The sequence below is a fragment of the Gouania willdenowi genome, chromosome 15, assembly GCF_900634775.1.
Source record: "Gouania willdenowi chromosome 15, fGouWil2.1, whole genome shotgun sequence".
Classification (NCBI taxonomy): domain Eukaryota; kingdom Metazoa; phylum Chordata; class Actinopteri; order Blenniiformes; family Gobiesocidae; genus Gouania; species Gouania willdenowi.
In genome coordinates, this window is record NC_041058.1 from 32,712,175 (window position 1) to 32,733,723 (window position 21,549).

The following is a 21,549-nucleotide window of genomic DNA, read 5'->3' on the forward strand; positions in this document are numbered from 1 at the left end:
GTTTTTTGCCTTTTTCTAACAAGAGTTGGTGAACTTTTTCCTCTTCTGCTAACTCACTCAAACCAGGGGGGGTTTATGAGTCTGCTTGGATCAAAGCAGTGAGAGCAGAGGAGCGTGCACACGTACAGAGCAGAGGAGGAGGAGGAGGAGCTGGCAAAGGAAAAGTTCATCTAACACACGTGTTAAACTCATGGCCCGGGGGCCAAATCTAAAAAACAAGAATGACTGAATGATCACTTTGTTCTTGTTGTTGTTGTTGTTGTGTACACTAGTTAAAATCCTCTGTTATTCATGAACGGATTGGGCTGATATTTGGTAGCTATAATCTATGGATGTGTACTCATGGACGCTCGGAGCCCAATTTTTGATTTGGGGCCCCAAAAGCAGAAAAAAAAAAACAAAAGTCGATTTCTCAAAAATCATGATGGTTGGTGGTACCCAATCATTGATATATAAATGGGGCCAGGGGGACCCCAGGGGCCTCATTTTTCAAATGACTACTCCGTTAGTTCTCCTTAGATCGGAATGCAGTTTGGTATGAATACTCTATGAATGAATAAGATGAGACGCTCTGAGCCCTTTTTTGAAATGGGGCCAGGGGCCCACCCCCCATTTCCGGTAATTTGCAAATTTATGGGAACATAGTTGTGTGATATATCATTTCAAAGGTAATTCAACGTAGATTATGCCTCGCACAATTTTAGGGAATTTCCTTTAAAGTCGTTTTTTTGTGAGTCAAATATTGCGACAGTTGGTGGTACTGAATCATTGACACATACTAATATATGAATGGGGCCCATTACGCCGTATATGCCACAGGGACTATTCCTCCGTTAATGCTTGTTGAATCGGGCTGTAATTTGACATGGACATTCTATGAGTGGATGTCAAGAGCCTCTAGGAGACCTTTTTGGTAATTTCCGGTAATTTCTACATTTATCGGAACATAGTCGTGTGATATATCGTTTCAAAGGTAATTCAACGTAGATTACGAATTAATTTCATTTGTTTTACTTGGTTGAATCGAGTCATTTCACTAAATTCCCAGGAACATGGTATGCGTTATTCAGCGTGGAGCGTTTTGTAAGTTTTTGGTCACTCTAATTTGCAACTTTTAACCAATTTCTGTGGTTTTTAAAATCCCATTTCGCCACCTTTTCCACCATTTTTGGTCACTTTTAGCCGATTTAATTTCTGATTATAACAAGTATTTACATCTTTAAGATGACTATATACTATGACACAAATAATAGTAAACTTCCCGGAGAACAATGGACCATCATTTTACTGACTTTATGGATGGATCCCAAAAATCTCTCTCCTTTATTCCCCCTTATAGATGGTCCTGTCTCCACATGACTGTTCTTCAATGTTCATGTCTGTGTTCAACCACCTTCAGGTACAGTGGGGGTCCTCTGTCTCTGGAACCTTTATTTTGGGGGTCACGGGCAGAAAAAGGGAACCACTGGTCTAAAGGGCCAGATTTGGCCCCCAGGTAGTTTGACACATGTGCTATAAAGCAATGTGAGTAAAGTGAGTGACATGAGAAAAAAAGCAGGAATAAAAAGCCGAAAGGGCAGAAGCCAAAGACAGACTTGTGATAATAACAGAGGCTGCTTATTTAGTTATGTAAGGAGCAGAGCACAGTCACCTCCATCTGCAGCCGTGTTTAGAGAAATCCTCGGTATTTCCACTGTCAGGACCAACATGTGTTCAGCACATGGCCCCAGAGCCTGTCCACCCCCCGCTTTCCTCCCCACACACCACTCCTCCATAAACTGGGTCATAGAAACAATCTCACCATCTGTCAGAGATGGCTCGCCTTAGGTTTCACATTCCTCCACCGCAGAGACCCCCACAGGTCTGTGCACACGTGCACGCCGCCGCACACACACAGCGGGAGGTTCCTCTGAGCATGAAACCCACTTCTGTCAACAGAGGGTCTAAATGGAGAGCGCACACGGCGCACAGCCACGCCGCCGTCTGTCGGGGCGCGGGAGCTTTCAAAGTCAACTCACAACAAATGGAAAACACACAGTTGCTGCTCAGCGGGCTGATGAACTGCCTAACAACTGTGTGACATAAGCAGAGGACAGGACAGACTGAAATAGAACCAGAACCAGGAGCCTGAAACGTAGGAGGACCATATTTTGATTTCCAATAAAGAGGAAACTTGGGCCGACCTCGTCATACTCAGAGTATTCTACGTTTTTCTTTCAACATCAAAATAAAGCATTATAAATGTGTTGTCTCAATGTTTAAGAATATATTGCTGTTTTTGTAACAAAAACTTAAAAATATCAAGTAAATCCCCTTTATTATGCATTATAACAATTTGTCCCTGAAAAATTATTAAAATCTCTCAATCATTCAAATCAAATAATGAGAAAAATCACCTCCTAGAAATTAAAACTGCGATTAAAAAAACTCAAAACTTACCCTAACTTCCTAAAGGCTAAGTTTCCTGCTTTGTTTATAAATCTCTCTCTAAACTTCCATCCACGGATGTTTTTATCATCAGGAGAATCTTCCTTTTCAATTAAATTCACCAGTATTTGGTCTTTTTTAATGTCTCGCTTTCTCTTTTCCTCGTGTATGACGATTTTGTCAAATCAAAGCGGCATCTTTATTGATTCCGTCACGTGTGAGTAAAATTTATAGAGCAACGCCTCAGCTTTCAGAAAGTGGAGGAATTTCTCAAATAGGGCAAATATTAGCAGAGTTACGGTTCCTCGAGGTGCGTTCACCTTTCAGGGTCCCTAAAAAACTCGGAAAAATTCATTTATATGTAAAATATCACCGGATGGCCTGGACAAGATGTGAGAAGACGTGTAAAGAGGACATGTCAAAGAAAAACCAGACGAATGGTCACCCTACTGAAACCAGGCTGGGGGATGTGAACCAAAAATCACATCTCAATGTTTGTCTTTTTCTCAATCCAAACACAAAGTTGATTGAGGGTCAAAAATACTGAAACAAAATGACACAGACACAATATCCACATTTGAATAGTAGTAAAAAAAAAAAAGTTTTGTTTTTTTTCACTCTTTTTCAACAACTACACAAAACTTGCCATAATTTTACCAATTTTCATCACATTTTCTTGCCATATTTTTACTCCTTTTACTTTATTTTTGCTACATTACTACCATTTCTGCCACTTCATCAAATGTTAGTGCCTTTTCTGCACATTTTTTCCACGCTTTCCCTCCGCAACTCTGAAATGGGACAAAGCGGGTCTGAAAATGAATGGATGGATGAATAAACACTTTCCACCACTTTTCCACCTAATGTCACATATGTTGACCCATTATTGTCACTTTTAACCTCTTTTCACCATATTTCATGCTTATTTTTGCCAATTTAACCACATTCATGAGTTGTCATGCCCATTATTTGCCAGTTTAAACTAATTATCCCTGCCAATTGTTCCAATTTTTACACTTTAAACCCTTTTTACCACCCAAAAAAATCTGTGGCAACCAGGATTCACTGCTGATCATTACATTAGAATAAGCAGTAGGATTCTGCAACCTTTATTTAATGCACACGGAGCTCTTCTTCTCTCCGTAATAAGTAGGAACTGTCGCCCCCTGTGGCCACAGATTTTTTCGGGTCACTGTTTTAATTTATCATCTCTCGGTAAACAAAAGAGGTTTACATCAACTTTGATTTTGGTTTTACTGGTTTTTAGAGCAACCCAAAGAAGCACAAGTTGTCATTTTGACTGAAAAAGCTGCTAAATGATCCTGAATGCTTCACCTCTCACAGAACTCAATGGACTAAAAGGGGCTAATCCCGTCACCAATGTCCTCCAATGAAGGACATTTTAAAGATTTTAGGCCACATTTGTAAAAACAGTGGAGGATCCCTTTAAGTCTTTTCTCTTTCTTTTAATGGGTATAAAATAAAGTTTTGATATCTTGGCTTCCTTCCACAATCAGGAAACATATCTGTTGGGTTAATCGTGTCTCAACAGCAGTGAAAAGAAGATGAGCAGGGATCCTGCCTTGCTCCTCTAGTAAGAGGCTGTGAAGATGCACATTTGTCTTATAGACTAGGCCTGATTCTCTAAAAGTGGGCTGGAACTAGCGCTTAGCAGCAAACTGGGGTAAAAGCAGAGAACATATAGGCTTTAGACAATATTGATGAACTGATTCTGAATACACATGATCCCAAGTCCTTCATGCTCAAAGTCACCGTTAAAAACTGCTTATGAACATGATTAGCTTAGAGATGATTTGTAAAACCTCGCGATGCAAAAGTGGGAAAACTCAGCTATGATGTACAGCACTACGCAGGTGTAAAAAAGCAGTGATACCAGTGAACAACTTGTCTGATTTCATTCACAAGTATTGTTATTATCATCAACAATTATCTTTGCATAACATGTTGCATTGTGGGGGTTTGTGCTCCATAGAGTTTTTTTCTGTAGTATTTGACCTAATAACAGTGGTGGGCGTAGGGCGACGCCCCAGAACTCACCACGTTAGTTTGAGTAAGATATAAAAAAACCAAAAAGACATCAACATCCCCCGTCAGATTGGTTGTCATTATAACTCAACCTTTTCCTAAATGTCCTAAATCTAAGAACTTAGATGTATACATAAAAAATATTATCACATCAGAATATAAGATTACAAACTATCTTAAACAGTTTCTAAGAAAAGCTGTCCCCTTTGAAGATACCTCAAACAGAATGTATAAAAATTAAACAAGGGCAATAACTCTGAAAAAAATAACTGCGCGCTTCTCATTTTCGAACTCAATCAAGGCACTGATATCCTGAAGCCACATCACCAAATTAGGTTATCCTATCTTAAAAGGTTTCTGAGAAAGGTATCCCATTTAACTTGGACAGACGAACAGACGGAGCTCAAACCTATATCGCCCTTCACTCTTTGTGGCGGGGGACAATAATAAAAATTAATAATGAATCAAAAATATTACGAAACAAATTAATATTTGTATTTAGATAATCAGAATAAATATTATATAGATAATGAGTATGAGTAAAGTGGTTTGTTTATACGTCTCTGATTGGTGACGTGTTTCCGCTGTAGGTCGCAACAATCTATACCATTCACTCTCATTAAAAGTTGTACATGTGCAGTTATTCCTCTTCAAAACAACCACATTTTAGCGCCCAAAGTTAAAAGCAGCCGATCATTTATACAACACCACCTCCCACCATGGGAGGGTCTGACAGTGGTCCATCATAAAGTGACTGATTGACAGCTGAAGCCATGGGAGTCGGAGATGATAGGAAGAGAAGCAAAATGTTGAAAGACACATGAATAAAGAAATGTATGACTGATTTAAAGCACTTTCAGAAAAAACAAAGAAACGAACAAACTAAATTTGAATGAATATGTCCATATTTTGTAAACTAGGTCTTAAATTATATTTTGTCTGGTCTTAAATTATGTATGTTCATTTACCACTTCCTTTGTCATCCCCCTTTTTTATTTAATTATTTGGTAAACTAACTAATAGGGATGTAACGATTCACTCAACTCCCGATACGATTCTCTCACGATTTATTTTACAAAATGAGACTGTAGACAAATGATGACTGAAAAATATTCAATTTTTTTGGGAAAATACTGTACTATTTTCCTTTTATTTTTCATTGTCAAAAGAATCCCTTGATAAACAATTCAAAACAATGCAATTTAACTAAAAATAAATCTTGAATGAAATAAATAAAGGAATAATACAAATGAAGAAGAAGCCTATTAATTTAAATTCTGGTTCTATACTAAACAATGCAAAACTGCATAATAGTTCTTTTTCTTTTTTAAAGTGCAACTGAAAATGTATTTTGTGCCTTAACAATTGGACTTAAAAAAAAAAATAAATAAAAATCATTGCATTCACGTCAGATATTTGTTTGGACCAGCAGAGGGCGCTGGTAACCCAGTGGTCGGTTGGCATGCAGAAATTCTTGCAGTGAAGAAGAGATGCTATGCGCTAGCAGACAGAGCTAATAGAAAAACGTGACTTTTACAGATATTCATGTAATATTACAGATATTCTTTCGGTGCTAAAGGGGTAAGGAATCATTTATGAACATGTTTAAGAGTAGAAGGCGGCCAGAAAGAAAGTAGTAGCAGATTCCGCCCGCCGCCAACACTTCTGGACAAGAGAAGGATATATAGTGCCCTCTGCTGTTTAAAAAAAGTACTGCGATTCAATTTTCACAGTATCGATGTGAACCTTGATACCTATGAATCGATTTTTAACTGCCTTACAATTAAATCGTTACATCCCTACTAACTAACTTAAAAAAATCTAAAAAACAAAACAAATTAAATTTCAAAAAGTACAATAACCCTGCCACACACACACTCACTACATTGTATAAACTACATTTGTTCTTGCTTGTTTATGGGTTCTGTGGCAATACATGTGGTTAGTTTGAAAGTAGTTCTGTCACTGTAATTTTCCTACTTATTTGTTCAAAGCTACACAAACAAACACTGTTTTTAGTGTATGTCTATTTTGGAGTTGTAGCCCCCCCGGAGAAAAATGCACCAGTCGCGCCTGCCTAATAAACCGACATTATCACACTCTGAATATCACCTGTTGGCCAAAATCTGCTGTTCTAGCAGCAATTTAGATTTTCAATTTAAGAGGTAAAAGGCTCAAGTTACAGCTTTGGAACATTGATATTCTGAATCAGTATATACATCCATATTGACCAAATAAGCTTGGTTCCCCACTTGTTCCCCCAATTGTTAATCTTCAGACTGGGATATGACCTAATGTTTAATTTGGAGGAGCTTACCTTCTAGAAGGCCCAGCTTCGGCCCAAACACACAAAGCAACACGTCCAAAAAGGCTCCTCTGGTCACCAAGCAGCTGTTTTGTCTGGAAGGAAAGAAAAATCAACAAACTTTTGAACATGTTATGAAATGACAAAACATTAGAGATAAAGATAAGAGTCTTTGATTACAAAGGCAGCTTCAGTGTTTCAAACGTGCTCATTGATTTACAGATAAGGATGACGCAAGCTGTTATTGATCATGTGGTTTCCATTAAGATCACAGACTGTGATGTTGGTCTGTCAGACAGCCTCACCACATGACCACTACTTTAGATTTAGACCAATGACCATTGGGAGATGTTGGCCATGGCCACACCTTCTTATTCCTGAATTAAACGTATTATGGAGGTACACTACAGCTCAAACCTTCTTGGTTCTATTACCTATTACTGATTCATCATCAAATAGTTTACCTGGAACAAACTCCACCACTTTTATACTTTTGCTTTTTAGGAAATACTCGTAGAATGTGATCAACGCAGTGTGAGCTCGATTCTTTCTCCCGTCCGTATATATGGGTGAAATTTTCATTAGGGGCACATTTGGGAAAAAAATCAGGACACAATATTTTTTAACATGATGCTTTCATGAAAAATGTGACCCACTGAAATACCAAGTGTGTATTAAATTGTGTATACAAAGCATTTCTTTTTTCTGTAATGCAGGTTCAATTGACGATTCTCAGCACTTTTCCTTTTTCTTCCCACTCCGTTACCACCGACCGTATCCATGGAAACCAGAGAATAATTTTTTGATATTAGAACAGGAACCGTTGAGTTGTAGCTCAGTGTGTGATGGCTGTGACCAACTTTCATGTTGTTCATTCCACTCCGTTACCACAAATAAAAACATTTAAAAAAGGTAACGGAGTGGAAATACCTTCATCATTCAAACAAACATTAGGAAGAATTCAGCACTGCTGCTATGCTACAGCACAGCTAACATGGAAAAATAGAATGTTTGCATTTCCTGAAGAAAATACAAGTGGGATGCATGTGCTGGCCCACGTCATTGTATACTGCATTAGCATTAGCCTAGCATCAACATAGCAATGTTAGCCTAGCATTAGCCTAACAATGGCCACAGTTACATGATGTTTTTTAATTCAGAATTATTTATTCTAAATTAAATCATTTAAAATTAAAGTGCTTCGTGTTTACATGGAGGTTTACATGGAAAACTGCTTTATTCGGCTTTAGATAATTACGCTTTAGGTCTGGAGGTTGGGAAGGCTCTGATTGGACAGGGGGAGAACGTGACGCATCACGTCTATCAGGAAAAACACACAACAAACCTTTTATTGTCGGCTATAACACAGAACACCACACATGAGAACTGTTTTCAACTTTATTTTGATTTTAGTTTTGAATAAGCAGCTCGACAATAACACATGGTTTCAGTTTGGACCGCGGAGCAGAAGGAGATATGAACTAATCACCGGTAAAAATACCAGTAAAACAATCACCAGTAATAAATATTATCTCCCTGGTAAAGACAGGAGCTCTAACAACTGGTAAAATGATAAACTGGTGATATTACAGCCTGTGAATGCAGTACGGGGACGCATTTACTCCGCCTCTGGGTCCTAGTGCCAGCCGTCCCGTTTTGTTTACAGAGGTCCATGTGTGTTTAATAAGTCTGTGTGAAAGTCTGCATGTTTATGCCTCTGTCCATTCACTCTTTTCTTTATATCCATGTCTTTTAAGGCTCTTATTAAATATTCTAGCCTGGAGTCTTGGCCTCCACCATCATCGCGCAAGCACAAAACAATACAAATTAACTTAAAGCAAAATTACCCAAGTTAAGTGTTTACGAGAAAGAGGAATTATCTAATTCGGAATTAAAAACAGAAAAAACCAGCCACCTAACTCGGAATTAACTTTAATACGGAATTAAATTAGCATTAGGAATTATGTGTTTACAAGGTCAGGGTAAAGAGGAATTAAAGCTTACATGTAAACGTGGCCATTAACATTAGCATTAGCTGGCATTAACCTAGCATTAGCACGAGCAAGCATTAGCTAACATTAGCATTAACCTAGTATTAACATTAGCATTTGCTAGCATTATAATTAGGCTAGCATTAGCACTAACCTAACATTAACATTAGCCTAGCATTAACATTACACCGCTAACATGGAACACTAAATGTGCTACTGCAACCTTTGAGTTCCATGATTTTCAACATCCCAAATGAAAATGTGTCTCATTGACGGAGATGCAAGATGGCGCCGCGGATGGCTGCTGTGGTGTGTTGGTGCGCACTTTTTTGTCTTGTTTTTGTTGTAAAATCCGCAACTGGCTTCTCTTATTCAAGAGAAGAGCTCTTGAATGTCAGGGCAACAACCCCGAGAGATTTATTCCCCACTTTCATCGCTTCCTCTGTGGATTTACTGGACATTTTACTCAAAGGTGCGCTCACCTTTGCTCACGCAGTGAAGCGCCGGAGGAGAGGAAAAAGAGCCGGTGCGCTTGTGCGCCTCCGCCAGCGCGGCCGACGCACACCGTTACCGGGGATATTCCTCTCTAACGTGCGCTCACTGTGTAACAAAGTGGACGAACTCCAGCTGCTGTTGGGTAGAAACAGAGACTTCTCCTCATCTTCTGTTCTGTGCTTCACGGAAACGTGGCTGTGTGGAGCGGTACCGGACTCTGCGCTGCAGCTGGCCGGCTTCCAACTTCACAGAGCGGACCGAGACGCGGAGCTCACCGGGAAGAAGAAAGGTGGAGGAATCTGCTTTTATGTGAACAGTAACTGGTGTAACGACGTGACAGTGATCCTCCAGCACTGCTCTCCTCACCTGGAATCCTTTATTATCAACAGCAAACCCTTCTATTCTCCCCGTGAGTTCGCTTCATTCATCCTGGTTGGCGTGTACATCCCACCGTCAGCTGATGTGCGCGAGGCACAGCGCACACTCGCCGACCAGATCCTGTGCATGGAGCGGACCTACCCGGACTCTTTTATCATTGTGCTTGGTGACTTTAATAAAGGGGACCTCTCACACCAGCTCCCCAAATATAGACAATTAATTAAATGTCCGACCAGAGAGGAGAAGACACTGGATCACTGTTACACCACACTAAGCAGTGCTTATCACGCCGTTTCCCGTGCTGCACTGGGCCAATCGGACCATTTGATGGTCCATCTGATTCCTTCATACAGACAGAGGCTGAAGCTCTGTAAACCTGTGGTGAAGGAATCTAAACAATGGACCAGTGAAGCAGTGGAGAAACTCCAGGAGTGTTTGGACTGGACTGACTGGGATGTTTTCAGGTCTGCGAACAGTTCTCTGGATGAGTTTACAGACGCTGTGACGTCCTACATCAGCTTCTGTGAGGACAGCTGTATTCCATCAAAGACCAGGGTGAGTTATAACAATGACAAACCCTGGTTCACAGCTAAGCTCAGAGGGCTGAGGACAGACAAAGAGGTCGCTTTCAGGAGTGGAGACAGAGCCAGGTACAGAGAGTCGAAGTACACGTTTGAAAAGGAGGTGAGAAAAGCCAAACGTTTGTACTCAGAGAAGCTACAATATCAGTTCTCTGCAAATGACTCGGCTTCTGTCTGGAGAGGGCTCAGGCAAATTACAAACTACAAGCCCAGAGCCCCTGCTGCTGCTAACGACCTCTGCCTGGCCAACAGTCTGAATGAGTTCTATTGTAGATTTGACAGACAATGGGACAGACCTGACTCCAACCCCCCTCACACCTCTGACCAGCCTCACTCCAACACCTTCACCCCCCACATCAAAGCTACAGTTTCACCCCAGCTGCCTACAGAGGCTCTCTCCCCTATCTTCCCCCCCCTCCTCCCCCCCTCCTACAGAGACACCTTTCTCCATCAAAGAGAGAGATGTGAATAGACTTTTCAGGAGACAAAACCCCCGTAAGGCTTGTGGACCGGACTCTGTCTCTCCCTCTACCTTGAAGCACTGTGCTGATCAGCTGTCTCCAGTGTTCACAGACATTTTTAACACCTCACTGGAGACATGCACCGTACCAGCCTGTTTTTAAGGCCTCCACCATCGTTCCTGTCCCTAAAAAGCTGAGGATCACAGGACTTAATGACTACAGACCCATCGCTCTGACATCTGTGGTCATGAAGTCCTTTGAACGCCTCATGCTCTCCCACATCAAGGACATCACCGACCCCCACCTGGACCCCCTGCAGTTTGCCTATAGATCCAACAGGTCAGTAGACGATGCTGTAAACCTGGCTCTCCACTTCATCCTCCAGCACCTGGACTCCCCAGGCTCCTACGCCAGGATCCTGTTTGTGGACTTCAGCTCTGCTTTTAATACAATAATCCCAGCTCTCCTTCAGGACAAGCTTTCCCAGCTGAACGTGCCAGACTCCACCTGCAGGTGGATCACAGACTTCCTGTCTGACAGGAAGCAGCACGTGAAGCTGGGAAAAACCATCTCTGCTCCCCGGACCATCAGCACTGGATCTCCTCAGGGCTGTGTTCTTTCTCCTCTGCTCTTCTCCCTGTACACCAACAGCTGCACCTCCTCTCACCAGTCGGTCAAACTCCTGAAGTTTGCAGACGACACGACCATCATCGGTCTCATCGCTGATGGAGACGAGTCCGACTACAGGTGGGAGACAGACCGGCTGGTGTCCTGGTGCAGCCAGAACAACCTGGAGCTCAATGCTTTAAAGACAGTGGAGATGATAGCAGACTTCAGGAAGAACCCAGCCCCCCTCACCCCCCTCACCCTGGGAGACTCTACAGTGAGCTCTGTAGAGTACTTCTGCTTCCTGGGGACCATCATCACTCAGGACCTCAAGTGGGAGCTGAACATCAGCTCCCTTATCAAAAAAGCTCAGCAGAGGATGTACTTTTTGCGGCAGCTGAAGAAGTTCAGTCTGCCAACAAAGATGATGGTGAACTTCTACAGCTCCATCATCCAGTCCATCCTCTGCTCCTCCATCACCATCTGGTACGCTGCAGCTACGGCCAAGGACAAGGCCAGACTGCAGCGTATCATCCACTCTGCAGAGAAGGTCATCGGCTGCAATCTGCCCTCCCTCCAGGACCTGTACGCCTCCAGGATTTTGAGGCGTGCAGGAAAGATTGTGGCCGACCCCTCCCACCCCGGTCATAAACTGTTTCAATCTCTCCCTTCTGGTAGGAGGTTTCGGTCCATCAGGACCAGAACCTCCAGACACAAAAACAGCTTCTTTCCCTCTGCCACCATCCACATGAACACACCCCAAGTCACCCACTGAACCCCCCCCCCCCCCCCCCCCCCACCCGATCACCACCTCCACCAGCTTGATACCTGCTGCACTGTATATATATATATTTATATTTATATTTATCCTATTTATCCTTTATTCTCTATCTATCCTTTATTTATCCCTCATCCTTTATATTTATCATTATTATTATTATTATTGTTGCTGGGTTGTGCTTTGTTGTTCTGTTTTTATTTCTTTTATTTCTTTTTGTTGCTTGTTTTGTGCACCAACCACCAAGTCAAATTCCTTGTACTGTCCTCAAAACTGTACATGGCAAATAAAACATTTCTGATTCTGATTCTGATTCTGATTCTGATTTAACCAGCTGGATGTTTTACATGTATTTCTTCTTTTCTTATTCACCTGAACCTTCAGGTCAAGCCTGGACTTATACGGCAGATCAACAGCCGACTGTTGTGAACGTAATCGTGATTATTTAATCGTACCAAGAAAATCTCTAATTGTAACATCTCTATATTAAAAGGTTTTAGCCATAAAGCCAAACTCCTAAAGTAGCACAAAGCAGAGACCCAACAAGGAGCACAGATATGTTAACTGTAGATGACTAAAATTAGAAAACCACTTCCTCTAAGTTGGTGTGTGTGTGTGTGTGTGTGTGCGCGCGTGTCACAGAGGGCATTTGAGTGCGATAGTGAGGACAAAGAGTCGTCCCTCTCTGTAGGTCAGAGCCTTTAGGGATGAGAGCGTGTAGGACACAGTGACGTGTAGTTTACGAGTATCATATGAGACGAGACGCCTGCAGCTGCAACTCTACAACAAACTTACATTCATACAATATACGACCACAGGAAACTGTGGCTCTTACACTCTAATAAACAATGTGTGTGTATCATATATATCAAGTGTCCTGTCTTGGCTGGGAAACTCCCGTTTTTTACTCCTCTTTCCTGCCATCGTCCCATATTAGTATTATCCCATAAATATCCTGAGTTATAATGTAATAATAATAAAAACCTTCCTCTGCCTCTCTAAACTGAACGCTGCCACCCAGGCCACTTCAGGTGGCAGTTCTCGCAAGATTAGATTAGATTAGAGATTAGATTAGATTAGGGCTCGGCGGTATGACCAAAAATGGATATCACGGTTTTACGGTATATGAGGATATATTTTTTTCATGCATAATCAAGTATTCACAGTATTTTCTACTGGTTGAGAATCAGAATCAGGTTTATTTTGTTGAGTACAATTTAAAAAAAAAGAGCAGCACAGAACAAAAAAAACCAAAACACAAGCCAGCAGCAATAATAATAACAATAATAATAATAGTGATGAATATAAGGATAAGGGATAAATACAGGATAGAGGATATAGAAAAGTAAATATAAGAGAGAGGAATTAGATTTACTGTCATAATGAGTGAATATCTTATTGCAACAGCAGCCCACTTTCTATTTGCCACGTTAGCTTAGCTTTAGCATTAGCTTGATTTCTAGCTTTAAATGCTGCATACTCAGTGGTGTGGTAGTTTCTTATGGTGAATAAGGAAGTGTTTTGTTTGCAGCTCCACCAGGACTTACTTCCGCGTTATAGCTGCCGACATGCTAAGCTAACTGTGCCTCCGTGTCTGTGAGTGTTGTTCTCCTGTAGCAGAGGCATGCGCACGCAGGAACATGCTTTTAATTGTGTCTTTCTGATCCATTTACACGTATGATTTACACCACAACTAACACCAGAAGTGCAACGTGAAAAAGGGTCCGGTCGGAAACGCGCCACAACGTAGCGTTCCGAAAGCTGTGTAATCAAATACACTGGTACAGCGGTATATTAATAATTCACATCATAACAAAAACATATACAGCTATTCGGAATGAACCGGGTATAGCGCCCAGCCCTAGATTAGATTACAAACCCAGAAACAACTCAGAAAAGAGATGATATATGAAGACGTTCTGGTGAAAAAAACAAAGAACTGGTGTAAATACATTGTAAAATAGACAGAGTTTATCTTCATAAAGACCATCAGGATGTGACACAGTTACACGTTCTATTAGATTAATAACTGAGATTATAACGTCTACCACAGAGGAAGAAACACGTAAGTCACCATGAAAAATCATCCAATCACAAGCTCCACAAATATACACTGTTTATAAAGTGTTAAATAATGTAAAGTCTGTAATAAATGTGTCTAATAAGTCATTAGTGAATACCAGAGAACCACATGAGTGAGTATGAGAATATATATAAAATATATAATAAAATAAAATGTTAATGTCTAACTTAAAGACAAGCAACGTGAAATTAACAGTAAATATGCAACGTGTTGACTTGTATATAAACTGTAAGTATATTAAATAAACACATGTGCTTCATATACACATTTATGTTTTTATTTAGGCTGTTTTATAATTTAGGAATTAGGGCTGAGCGATATATCGAGATTCAAGATGTATCGAGTTTTCTATTTTGTAGATATAGAAAACTACAATATCACATATATCAATATATATGGTATATACTCATTTTAGGAGTCGCTGCTTTTACTTCTCAGAACAGCATGTAAAGCTCAGTTAAATGGATTAATGAGTGCGTTCTAACCCAGACCTTCCCCATAACAAGCTACACTACAGAACTCACTCACACATGCTGTCCCTTACAGGTGAAAAAGCCAAAAGTGACTCATATTGTGCAGCTGTTTGTTAATAAATGTCCCTGTGTGGCATTCTGCATCAGCAAATTTTACCCAGAATTGTCTTTGTGATAAGACTTCATTTGAAATATTATTGAGATTTAAACGTCTTTGTAACGGTTCCTATTTGGAACCGGTTCTCGGTGCCCAACCCTAATCCTCCCCCAGAGAAATTCTTGTTTTGATTTTAACACATAAATTAGGCAACCTTGAACACTCTGAAGAGTACAATGAGGAAAAATACACTATTTTCTTCAATAAAAAAACAACAGAAATGTACATCAAAATAAAAGTGCAATTTAAAACCATGTGTAAACTCCAATTAAAAGGTAGCTATAGAATGTACTGACATGGATTATTCTTACTGCTCCTTTTCCATTGTTTATATGTCATATTAATATGTATGTATGAGCATTAATGTCACCATATTTCCCCTCAGGGATCAATGGTTCACTGAATCTGAGCAGGTTTACTATGTTTTGATCAACTTAATTTGAAATAACTTACTTCAATAATCCTGATATTATTCCAGATGATGAGACAAATATAAACACAAGATGCATGAGTTACTTCACCACTAGGGGCCAGAATATTAGAAACTATCAAGTTATCATGAACGTATGATGTTTCAGACTCTACAATCTCTGGAATCAGTCACGTCCAGAAAAACTCAACTTGTTCCCACAGATCTCCTGTAGCTCTGATGAGATGTTGATCATATTAAACATTCTGAGCAGGTGAAGCTGACGGAGGCTGCTCAGCCCCTCCCTCCCTGTTTGTAGCTTCACCAGAAAGGGGTGGAGCTTCAAAAACACTAAAGTTAAGCAGAAACTGCTCGGCTCTGTGTTTTTTGGATTGCGTGATTAGTTGCATAGTTTTTTTTTGGCAGTTTAGTCAGTTTTGCGGGTGGCCGATTTGATGTGTTTAGCTGTGGAGCGGGAGGGGTGCAGGGTGGGGGGATTAATGAACAGCTCCTTCATGATAGAGTTTAGAATCTTGGCCCGAGCGCGAACCCGACCCGAGTTTGGGCTCGGGCCTCATTTTCCCGGTTAGCTGTCGGGCCGTGCCGGACTCGTGCTTAATTTTTAACTTTTTTTTTTAATCTCTATTACATTAATATTATTTTTTGATAAACACAAAAACACTTCTATATTGTTGTGGTATCATTTCTAACTTGATTTCTGCTATTAGTGGGACGGGATATTGACGGCGTTGTGTTGCGTTCACATTGTGTATTCAGTGGTTAACTGATGCTGAGATTTCCCATGGCCGAGAAGGCATCATGGTTACGTGCAGCTTTCTCATGTGTTCTGAGTGTTGATTGGCTGTGGAGGCTGGGGAATTTTGTTCCCGCGGTAGTGTGAGTGTATGACGGTGTAAGACGGCTCTTTGTGTGTTTGATTTGTGATATTTTTGGTGATACTACGACCTCCATTAAAGCCTGTAAAACTGTGATAACGGCTCGAGTCACGTCATTAAAACCTTTTGGGCTGCGGTGAGTGTGTGCGCCCCCACTCTCTCCCCCCTCACTGTGCGAGGCACCGCGCTACGTTCAATAAAATAATAATTTACGTTGGCTTTGCTTCGGGCCTACAATTTAAGATCAAGGGTCGGGTTGGATTTTTTGGGCCTGATCTAACCTCTACTTCATGACACGTTTTATTCACTTTGTCACTTTCAGTGGATTACATTTTAATTGGTAGATTAAATGATTCCTGAACTTGTAAGATATAGGGCCCTACATAACCTGATAAGCGTCTACGTGTTTTCCAAGTCCGTCCAGAGGCCAATGCGCTCACATATTAATCCGCCGTGGAGTAATACATAGAAATGACATCCGTTTGTGGATGGTAGATATGTGTGGAATGGATCTAGCCTCCAGCGTGCATTACAATTCACATAAATGGCCTATTTTGAGTTCAAAACTGTGAATTTTGCCGAAAAGCAACTGATTTACATGTATGTATTCTATGAGTACGTCAGTGGAGGACAGTAACACGTTTAAATACCTGAGCATCACACATTCAGAATGTGTAACAGTGTTTTAATGAGGTTTTCAAAAATAAAGCTCTGGTGAAAAGAACATTTATAATAGTTATATTCAAGTTGATAGATTTGATGTTTATATACTAGCTGAAAACAACCCTGTGAGAAATTCCTGAAAAAGTTTATAAAAAGTAAAACGTTCGTAGGATTATTTCATCCAGAAAGACCTCTGGTTGACACTCAATTAAAACATGCCAACTTTTTTGACCCCGACTCTTAATAGAATCGGAATCAGGAATTGTTAGGAATCGGAATCGAAATGAGGAATTAAAATCAGAAGCGGATTTGTTCAAATTCAAACGATGCCCAACCCTAACCAAGTAGTACCGAAGGAATTTGGCCATTACCTAAAAAAGGACAGAATTGGGTCCCCATCCCTATATGCGGTGCTTTTCAGAGGGAGGGTCCTCCAATGCACAGGTTGGAAGGACTATCTCAGCAGTGTGTGATGAGCTCTGATCACAGGAGGAGGCCGAGGACGCGCTCCAATGAGCAAGAATCCACTCAGTCATCTTAATAAAGGCTCATCAGTGTAGCAGAGCAGAACAAGTGTGAGTAACCCAGCCACCCCGTCTTATCTACAGTGGAGAACAGAGACCTGCCTCTGACCTCCACAGGCATGAGGAGGAGGAGGAAGATGTGTGGACGGGTCAGCGGGCGGCCTCTTTGAAACGTTAGCCTGGGCAGGACATGAAGCGGACACGGCCCAGGAGGGGACGCATGCTCACACAAGGAGCCATTCTTTCTGAGAGGGAACTGGAATAGAGGAGTGGATGCTTATCTGTGCACCAGTGTGTGTGTGTGTGTGTGTGTGTGTGTGTGTGTATCCATACTGGGAGGAGAGCCACATGCACTGACTGAGGGCCTCGCCAACGCCACTTCCTACTGCCAGGGGTGTGTGTGAGTCGCTCTGGTAGGAGCGCAGCAAAAACAGCACCTGCAACGCACAAACACACACACACACACACACGTCATCCATAAGGCCTCAGCTGACAACAGTCACATTTCAAGTGTCTCTGGGATGGAGCAAAGCTGCTGAACGCCGAACGTCAAGTATAAAGCAGGGGCAGCGTCTGCTGTAAGTGTGTGTGTGTGTTTGTTTTATTTATGCAGCCTGAGCATGTTAAAGCAGAGTCCAGAGAGGAGCGATGCGCTCACGTTTACTTTTGCGTTCATACTGGAGACTTCTGTACGTTTCAGGGCGGTGGTGGACACAGAACTTCTTTGTTTCACAGCAGTCATAGAGTACGACATGGTACTCTAGTTTATTTCAACAGCTGTAACGTTTATTTTGCAGATCACTCAAAAACGGCATTATAATTGATGTGCTCCGGTTAAACACGCTCCCTCACTCCGCACACTGGTCGTGCAGTTAAAGGGCCACGGAAGGAAGATGTTTTAATAAATGTTGAAAAAAACAATGCATCTAGACAATATGGAGGTGTTGGTAATTTGTGTGGCTTGGGCACCTAATTAGGATACCCCCCAGACAGCTCCCTGGTGAGGTTTTCAGGGGACGTCACCCTAGAAGGAGATCCAGAGATAGACCCAGGACACGCTGGAGAGATTGTCTCTCAGCCGGTGTGGGAACACCTCGGGATCCCCTGAAAAGAGCTGGGAGAAGTGGTCAGGAGAGGGAAATCTGGGCTTCCCTGCTAAAGATGCTGCTTCCACAACCTGACTATGGATAAGCATTAGAAGAAAGATGGATGGATGGATGGATGGATAAACACTTTAAAATTCCTTCTAGATGTGTTTCACAAGAGTTGTTTATGTCTTGTGGTCGTTACAGAGAAGGAAACATAGTATATGGGATGTTCCAGTTTTTCTCCGTACAGTTTACATCACGTTGTTTACATTTTTACTGCGCCAGACTCTGTCCAAAAAGAGTGGTTTGATGAGAACATGCACCCTGCACCTCCAGGAAACACACGTTAACCACTGACGGCGAGTGTTTTCCTCTGTGGTGGCTGTGACTGACGGACTGATCCAGTGTGCAGCAGGTGGACTGCTGCTGGGAGTGTTCAGAGGCTGGGACACTGGCTGGCCAGGGTGTGTATTCTGGGCCTTGGTAAGTATACTCTTTAAGTTGGGGCCATGGCCACAGACCAATAGGAAGCCATTCATTACGCTGCACAGGGAGGGGAGGCGACACGGGGAAAAACCAGGCCGACCACGTAGCACCGAGCCTGGCCTCCCAGTCCAGGCCTGCACCGTTTCCTCTCCTGCAGTGACCACGCCCACTCGCCCAGCCAACACCCAGTGGCTCACACACACAAACAGGTTCCCTCTTCCTCTCTATCATCACCATCATCATCCGCCTTTAGCTTCAACCTCGATTCCCAGTGGGGTACGCAAATTGTCATGGGGGTACGTGAAAAATACAAATAAAAATAAAACAGCGTGACAACATTGTAAACTAGAACAGTGGTTTCCAATTCAGGGGTACCGAGTGGGGACAATATTAAAATATATAAAAATTAAGCGTTGGTAAATAGTAATACTGATCAAAGACAAAGAAAAGCCAGAGGCGAGAGGACACTCAGCCTCCCCCATTAAGCGATGGGCTTGACGCGGCCGCGCTTGTGGGGAATGCACTGGCGTCTGTGGGGGTTCACGGGCACCTCCAGCCCGTTTTGTTGTCCTTCGCTTGTAACCAAAAGCCCAGTCTGCACCGGTGGGAGCGGCGGTCTGGCCCTGGCTGTCGCCCGGTCTGACACGCCCTCATCTCGAGGTCAAAGAGACACCAGCCTGTGCCCGGTTTGAGGCTATAAACCTATCTTGACTAATTGTTCTGATAACATGTAAATCAGTTCATGAATGTCATGCTGTTCTTCTCTTTTCTGCTGCTGTTAAGCCCGTGTTTGCGTGCACCACCTGTGATAGTGGAGGTCGTCAGTCTCTGTCACCGTTATTTTGGGGCTTATGGGCTGAAAAGTTTAGGAACCCCTGAACTAGAACATAGAGAAGTCAGGAGCCTCACAAATTACACACTGACCTCTGTAAGACCGCCCTCTAGTGGTAACTGGACAATCTTATCAAAAAAGCAAAAATATGCTGAGAGCTACATTGCTTTGCACTAGCCAAACCTTTTTTTTTTTTAGCTTTGACAAACATGAAAACAAACTTGAGAACGTGGAGAATTATTTAAAACTCAGACCCTCTCAGATTCACCCTTCGCATTTAAGTTGTAGTGAGTTGTATTTCAGTTTCAGGGTGATCAATATATTGTATTACTGCTATATGTTCAATCAACAAATATTTGAAATAATATGTTAAAGCTGATATCCAGAGTTTCTGAGAAATCTATGTTTATATATGATTCTTTTGAAATGCAAAAAAATACCTAACTAGTCTTTTACTATGGTCTACTGCTGGTGGTCATTCATATACATTAATGTATATAAGTCCCGCCTTCGTCCTATAGACCCCTATACAAATGAAAACGATCGCTGTGATTGCCCAGCCAATAGGCTTCAACTTCCTGTATTTTAGATCAAAGGGATCAAAGTGAATGCGGAGGGACATCAAGACGTTTCTCAGAAACTCTGGAGAGCAGCTTTAAGGTTTGATTTATTCAGACAAACTTTTTTCAGGAAATTTACTTTGAACTCCTGACATGTTTCGACTGCCAACTGTCAGTCTTCCTCAGAGGCATCTACTGATTGCATAAGGAAAGCATCATTGCTTTGATGCTTTGCTTAGGAAATAATCTATAGGGATACATCAAAGCGATCAGTAGATGCCTCTGAGGAAGACTGACAGTTGGCAGTTGAAACATGTCAGTAAATTTCAAAGTAAATTTCCTGAAAAAAGTTTGTCTGAATAAATGAAACCTTAACATATTTCAAAAAGAAAAAAAAATTGAAATTAATGGAATTATTAACAAGTGTTTAGTAGATTTATTTTTCCTAAATAAAAACTTGCTTCTCGCTGAAAATGCCAGAAGGCTAATTAATGAAATAGTTCAAGTTATAATTCTTAAGATGTTTTATTGAGTGCTTACAGATTATTATTGCTATTATTTTTTATATATTATTCCTCAACAGGATTGGTAAAACTTCACTGTAGGGCTCCATAGTTTATGACATTACGTTATTATGTTTTTAAGTGTGCAGGAGTAGGAGGATTAAATGTCTGAGGGGTACAGGACTGGGAAACACTGATCTATAACAAGTCCTCACTGGGATTGGTTTCACTGCTTATTTTGAAGCATTTTGGGATTAGCAAGTCTCCATCTATCTGGCTTAAAGTCAACAGCTACACCTCATCCACCAGGCTGGGAAGTCCCTGCATGGGAGACCAAAGCAGCTCAATCCAGAGCAGCACCAAGTATTTATAGAAAACACTTCCTTCCCGTCTCCTCCCTGGACTGCACCGCATGTGGAATAGGATTTTAGGATTGGATGAAATACAAACGAAGGGGACAGACGACCGTTCTCCTTCTACACATGTATTACCCACAACTCCTACATCATTAATAGGATTGTTACCTTTCATATTAAAAGTGATTATTCTGTTTTTTTAATAGTTTTTTTCACTGGTACCTTGTCCTGAACTTTTAGGCTTATTATAGCTTTTAAGTTATATACAAATGTAAAAATGTTAATTTTTTTTCCTGTGTCAAATAGCGCCCCCTGGTGGGAGGGAGGCTAAGATAGAGCTTAGGCATTTTCATTTTATTTTCTGTTCTATTTTGTTTTATTCCAGTTTTTTATATATATATGTATTTAGATTTAATTTTGATATATTTTATTTTATTTCATTACATTTAAT

The 21,549-nt window shown here is 41.3% G+C and overlaps 1 protein-coding gene and 1 long non-coding RNA gene across 4 annotated transcripts in view; one reads left to right on the forward strand and one right to left on the reverse strand.

Moving 5' to 3' along the window:
• LOC114476649 (uncharacterized) overlaps positions 1–21,549 on the forward strand; it is a 319,238-nt gene that overhangs the window by 50,814 nt on the left and 246,875 nt on the right. The window lies entirely within an intron of this gene.
• The window catches only part of thada (THADA armadillo repeat containing), a 208,496-nt gene that overhangs the window by 47,359 nt on the left and 139,588 nt on the right, over positions 1–21,549 (reverse strand). For all 3 annotated transcript variants that reach the window (XM_028468449.1, XM_028468451.1, XM_028468452.1), the window contains 2 exons: positions 17,607–17,710; positions 6,791–6,873 (listed from right to left, as the gene is read on the reverse strand). In XM_028468449.1, the coding sequence (XP_028324250.1) occupies positions 6,791–6,873; positions 17,607–17,710 (187 nt within the window). The remainder of the gene's footprint in view (positions 1–6,790; positions 6,874–17,606; positions 17,711–21,549) is intronic.